This window comes from Neopsephotus bourkii, unplaced genomic scaffold, assembly GCF_033783945.1.
Source record: "Neopsephotus bourkii isolate Nb327-2 ecotype Australia unplaced genomic scaffold, CSIRO-AGI_Nbou_v1 NB_1060, whole genome shotgun sequence".
Classification (NCBI taxonomy): Eukaryota; Metazoa; Chordata; class Aves; order Psittaciformes; family Psittacidae; genus Neopsephotus; species Neopsephotus bourkii.
In genome coordinates this window covers 775,460-781,459 of record NW_026901548.1, presented here as the reverse complement: position 1 = coordinate 781,459, position 6,000 = coordinate 775,460, and the positions used below count along the sequence as shown (strand labels likewise).

Sequence of the window (6,000 nt, the reverse complement as noted above, 5' to 3'; positions counted from 1 at the left end):
AGCTTTGGGCCTCGTGGTGCTCACACACGGGTCAGTATTTACATGGATGCCGGGGGGAGGATGCGGCGGCCGCACCGGGCAGGGAGGTGCTGGGGAGGAATGAGCCTGAGCCCGGGCTCAGGTCTCAGCAGGCCCCCCCCATCCGTGCATGGACAGAGGGGGCCGGTCCCTTTTCTCCAGGTGCTAGGGGGAAGGTTCAGGTTTGGGGGGAGCAGTCAATGGGCAACGGGAGGTCCCTCCTGCTGCCCTGCAAGCGCGGCCTCAGCCCCGTGCTGGCCCCTGCTGTGCTGGGGCTGAAGCAGGGCAGAGGCTTTGCTCCTCTTCCAGTGTGTGGGGACTACGGTCGGGTATAAAGGCTACAGAGAACGGGCTGGGTCCTGCCTGCACCAGCGGCATCACCCCCGGAGCCGGAGAGAGGAGCCCGAAAGGACCAAAGCTGGCTCCAAAGAGGGAAAACCTCGACCTTTGGAGCGGGGTTTGCACTTATCGAGTGTCTGCCCCGGGGTGAGGGCTCCTGCCCGGGCAGGGGCGGGCGCTGCTCTCTCCATGGCTCCACAGCACGTTGCATTGCTTGAGCTCGGCTCAGCACCCCCGGCCTGAGCGAAGTCCCTGGGTTTAGCAGCACTGGTAGTAGGTATTGCACTGAGCAAAACGAAGTGCATTATTGGGGGGTGGGAGGGGTGCTAACGGGGCAGGATGCTCATCGGATCATCGGTTTTCCACGCTTTGGGCAGGGTGGGCTTGCTCCAGGGCTGTGAGCAGGGAACGGGGGAGGATCCTGGGCCCCAGAGAGGGCTTTGTCAGTGCTGCTGCCGAGCGTTGCCTGCCTCCATCTTCCACCCGCGCCTGCTCCCCAGGCAGAGACCCGGCCTCAGCTTTATTACCCCCGTGCGGCTCCTAAGGGGCCGTGCTCCCGGTGCCGCCCCAGGGCTGGGCTCCGGTGGGGCCGGGGCTGTGGAGCTGCCGCCCAGCAGCAAGCAGGGCCCCGGCCGCTTCCAGCCTCCTCGGCGCGATCCCCGCGGCTGCGACACTCACCAGGACCAGCGCCGCCGGCCCTGCAAGGAGCCCACAGCGGAGGCTGAGGTAGAGAACGGAGGTGCCCGCGGGGCCGCGCTTCTCAGGTCCTTTCCTTCCTTCCTTCCTCCTCCCATTGCCGGGGCTTGGGTGAGTGCCGGGCGCGCTTCCAGCCGGGACAGCGAGAGCCCGGCGCTGCTGCGGGGCCGCCGAGGGCTAAGGACGCTGCACCGGGGATCCGCTGCCAGCCCCATGCACTGGAGCCCAGCAGCCGCAGCATCCGGGGCTGGATGGCAGCCGTGCTCCCTGCGAGACGAGGGGAACGGGCCGAGCTGCCTGGGAGTCGGGAGTGTGGTGATATGGAATGTGTTATTTCACAGGAATCGATTCCTCCTGATCAGACAGACAAAAACCTGGCAATCCGTACAAACTCAAAAGAATCCATTTTCAGAAAAATAAATTACTAAGGGGAGAGGAGGGTCCATTTCTCAATAAATACGTGATTCAGCTCACCTAAGACTCGGAAATTATCTGGGGACGGGAATCTAACATTTGGGTCCACAAAGGTTATTCTAAATACATCTGCAGCCCCAAACCTCCCCATAGGCTCCCTTCTGCCCTGGAAGTCCCACGTCCTCCCGAGCCGCGGGTTTGGCTGTTGGTACGGTTCCAAACGTGTCCTTGTGCCTCAAGTCCCAGGTGCTCGGAGTGTAAAACAAAAGAGGTCTTTTGGATTCCACCTTCTAAAACTACGTGTACCCGGAGGGGACGGGAGAGGGCCATGGTCCTGAGCAGGGCGCGCCGGGAGCCTCTTGCCAGCAGGTAGGAATTGTGTTGAGGGGCGCGGGGAGTCAGTTCTGCTGTAAAATGAGGTTTTCCAGTTCGTCTGCCGAGCGGAGCAGGAAGGCCGCGGACTCCCGGTAGCCGGCGATGAGCTGCCGCACGGCGCTGATCTCCGTGGGGCTGAGCTGCGCAGCCGGCATCCCCCTGCTGGTGCTGTTGGACGGGGCCGTGCTCGAGGCCCCTCCTTTCATGCTGAGATCCGTGGGACCTGCAGAGGGAACGCAAGAGGCAAGCTCAGGCCAGAGCCGCTCTGCACGGGTCCCTCCTGCCACGGGGAGACCCCCATGGGGAGCCCCTGCTCCCGCACCGCTGCCTGCAAAGCCCTGGCCTGAGCCCGAGCTGGGAGCCGGGGCGCTGCGGGCTCATGGAGCCCTTGGTGATGCTGCAGAAAGGCTCCTGCTGCGTGGCCTGGGGGACACGAGGGATGCTGAGCAGGGACTGGGCTGCAGTGATTTGCAGACCACCAGGATGGGGGGAGTGCAGCAGCATCCCCCCGAGACTGGGGGATCCCAGTGGGGACAGTGGCAGGGAGGGGAGCCCATTGCTGAGGGCAGGGGGGAAAGCATCCAGGAGCACTGTGCTGGAGCAGAAATGCTGTGGGAGGAGCAGCCCCAGCAGAGCACTTGCACACCAGGGTAATCAGCTGCCAGGGGAGGAGGAGGAGGAGGAGGAGGAGGTGGCTCTCAAGTGAAAGCAATTTCACTGGACAGAAAAGGCAGCAGTGAAGGGAGCCATTTCCCGGCTCACCGAGGGGGAAGGAGCTCCGGTGGGGCCGGGGTTTGAGCAGGAATCGCCTCAGGTGGGGGATGGAGGGAGAAGATGCTTGTGGGCAGCAAACCCTGCAGCCCTCCTGCTCAGTGCGGCAGACGGGCAGCGCTCCGGCTATGGCAGCACCATCCTGCCCTGGAGGGCTGGGCCCGAGCTGGGGCAAAGGGGAAGCTAAAGCAGAGGTTCAGCAGCGTTCGGATGGAGCCATGTGCTGCTGCACCCAGCAGGGCCTGGCTGCTCTGGGGTGGTCGGTGCCTCACCCCCCGGAGCCTGCACTGGTGCTGCTGGTGCTGCCCTGGGCAGGACCCATGGCCCCGGCTCCAAGGATTAGGTCTCAGCAGCTGGAGGCCGGGGCGGGCTCTTTATTGAGGGTTAAGAAGCATTAGGAAGGGATGATAAGAGTTAATCCCAGACAGGCATCTCGCAGGGCTCCGGAAATCACATCCTTCCAAATCCTCCCTCCTGGTGGGGTGGGCAGGGGCAGGGCAGGAGCACAGCGTGCACCAGGGCAAGCAAAGACATTGCCAAAGGACTGGCCAAGGGCCACCATGGCCTCTGTCCACCTGCTCCTAACCCAGCCAACCCCCTGCACCCTCCTGCCCTGCAGCATCAGTCCTGTTTTCCCAGCCAGCCCCCGAGCATCCTCCCCACTGCAGCAGGAGCCCCAACTGCACCAGCCCCATCCCGCTCTCCCAGAGCCACCAAGGCAGGCTGGGGACGACGGGCTTGTACCAGCCCCGAGATGAGGGCAGCGATAGGCGCCCGCTCCTGTTAATCATTAACACTGGTGCAGATTCCCCTGGGACGCTCCCTCCCTCCCTCCCAGTGCCACCTCCTCCATCCCTCTGGGTTCAGCTCCGCACTGAGGAGGGAAGCTCAGCAGCCGGGCAATGCGGGGCAGCTGCAGGGGAAGGGGTTTGGGAGCAGCCCTTGCTCCAGTGCCAAGCCCGGCTGCCCTGCATGGATCTGGAGCCTGGGATGGAGGCGACGGCTGGGGGGCTCCCGGTGCAGTGTGTGGTCACTCACCGTTACTGTGGTTGCCCGTCTGGAGGGAGGCAGGCGGCTGCAGGCTGCCCCCCAGGGACCCGTAGCCACGGTAGCTGTAGTTGAGGCTTCCATTGATGTAGACTGGGTCTTGGGAGTAAGAGGAAGCTGGCAGTGAGTAGGAGGAGTGGGTGATGGCTGTGGAGTCTCTGGAGTGCTGTTTATCAAGAGCAATGGGCTCGTCCTGCGTGGGGGGAACACAGACTGAGTCCAGTGAGGAGCAGGGGTGCCTGGTCCAGCTCCCCATCCCTGCTGGCCTCAGTCTCAGGTCAACCACAGGGCCCTGCTCTGCAGCCCTCTCATTTCAGGAGGGCTTTTAACAAAGCCTTGTCATCCCTCAGAACTGTCCCTCCTTTCCCCCCACCCCAGGGTGCTGCTGGCTCCATCCCTCGCCCACCTCCAGCCGCCAGCACCGTACCTGGGAGCTCTGGTAGATCTCCAGCCGCATCCTCTTGGCTGCTTTCCGCGTCTCGCTCTCGCAGGCAGCGGCCAGGATGTTCTCGGCCATGGCTGAGGTCAGGTGTGGCGGCGTGGGCCTGGTCTGCAGGGACACAAGCAGAGAAGACCCTCAGGTACCTGCTGCAGGAGCGGTGGCGCACGGGGGGCAATGGGGTGGGTGCTCACCATCTCCATCCCGTTCTTCTTCATGCGGCGGCAGGATTTGAGGTAGGTGCGGATGCGCTTGCGTGCCCGCTCCTGGAACTCGGGGAACTGCCGGCTGCAGGACTCGATGATGGCCTGGATCTTCTCCTTGGGCTGCTTGGAGATGGGAACCATCCGGTCCAGGTTCTCATCCACGAACAGGCGCACGAACATCTGCAAAGGAGAAGGGGGATGGTGGAACACCAAGATGGAGGCAGCAGGGCTCACCCTCCCCATGGAGCCCTCCTTACGTTGAAGGCCTTTAGCCTCTCTGGGTCCATCCCCTCCGAGTCATTGATCTTATCGTTGTCTTCATGGTCATCGTGGTCATCATCATCTTCGTCGGCCGTGGGGGCCCTGCCGACGGTCAGGTCCTCGGGGCAGCCGCTCACCTCTGTCTTGATGGAGTCGTAGCTGCCAGAGCTGTATGGAGGGGACTGAGAGGACACAGGAATTACCATGAGCATCCCTTGCCTGCTCGCCTCTGCCTTGGTTCACTGCTTCTGCCCCCTTTCCTGATGTTCCTGCACCCTGGGGAGGTGAACCCATGACTGGGCTTCCCCAAGTGCCAGCTCCTGCCTGCTTGGGGCAGGAGGGGACATGGTGACCTCATGTGGCCTGTGATGGCCCAAAGTGCAGGCTCTGCCTGACCCTGTGGAAAACACTGCCTGGACCAAACAGGATCCTCCTTGATGGGCTGGGGTGCAACGAGCCCACTGCAGAGCCCAGCTCTGGGGCAGGGGGATGTGAGGGGTGCCCCCAGCTCTCCCAAACCCTCCCTCCTCCTCTCTGCTTGCTCAGTGCCTGGGCTCAGTTCTGCCGAGCAGCAGCAGCGCAGGGCTGGGGTTTGGCCAGGCACAGTTCATGCATCCTTGTGTCCCCACAAGGGACCGGCTCCCAGCCCGGTTCACCCCTCGGTGCTATCCCGGTGCTGCCACGTCCCTGCCTGGCTGCTCCCACTGCGCCATGCCCCGTGTCCACCCCTAACCAGGGACACCCAGGACATCGCATCCCCCACCGGGCCGTACCTCTGCCGTGCTCTTCACGCCATACTTGCCCCTGCTGCGGAGCCCATCGGCGCTGCAGCCGTCCGCCTGGTAGTTGGGGGTGCCGTGCGCCGGGGCCAGCTTGTCGCACAGGTTGATGGGCTGCTCGTCGGCCGCCGCCGTGAAGTCCATGGGCGCCGCGGGGCCATTGCCGTTCATGTCGGGGAAGGCGCTGTCGCCCTGGGTGCTGCTCGAGGTCGAGGGGTTCAGGGTGGAGGAGCCATTCCCGCTGCAGCTCTCTGACGAGGAGTCATCTGCGAGGAAGGACGTGCGCTCACCCCCACGGTGCCAACCTCCCCAGAGCCCACCAGCGCGTGCAGCATGGATGCAGCCCTGCCCCGGACTCACTCTGGATCACCACGTGTGCTGCCAGCAACCGGGCCGTGCTTTGGGCACCGGGATGCAGGCACTGGGAGCACGGACACCATCGTCACAGGGCCCCGCTCCCTGGTCCCTCAGAGCACACCGGACCCTGCCATACCCTGACCAGGGCCACCCGTCCCTCCCGCAGGGGACAGTCCCTGCGCCTCCACCCGGGGCTGCGGCGCCCGGGCTTGAATAAGAACTTTGGAATTTGGTCCTTTTCGGTTTCTGTTTGCATTGCAGGGAGGAGAAAGGGGCATTGCCGCTCCCCGCCGGCTCC

At 64.0% G+C, this 6,000-nt stretch overlaps 1 protein-coding gene across 8 annotated transcripts in view; it reads right to left on the bottom strand.

Annotated features, from left to right (window-relative positions):
* Window positions 1-1,862: 1,862 nt before the first annotated feature.
* NOL4L (nucleolar protein 4 like) overlaps window positions 1,863-6,000 on the bottom strand; it is a 53,774-nt gene continuing 49,636 nt past the window's right edge. For all 8 annotated transcript variants that reach the window (XM_061361402.1, XM_061361403.1, XM_061361404.1 and 5 more), the window contains 6 exons: window positions 5,340-5,611; window positions 4,563-4,748; window positions 4,294-4,485; window positions 4,088-4,210; window positions 3,652-3,853; window positions 1,863-2,065 (listed from right to left, as the gene is read on the bottom strand). In XM_061361402.1, coding sequence (XP_061217386.1) covers window positions 1,866-2,065; window positions 3,652-3,853; window positions 4,088-4,210; window positions 4,294-4,485; window positions 4,563-4,748; window positions 5,340-5,611 — 1,175 coding nt within the window. In that variant the 3' untranslated portion in view covers window positions 1,863-1,865. The remainder of the gene's footprint in view (window positions 2,066-3,651; window positions 3,854-4,087; window positions 4,211-4,293; window positions 4,486-4,562; window positions 4,749-5,339; window positions 5,612-6,000) is intronic.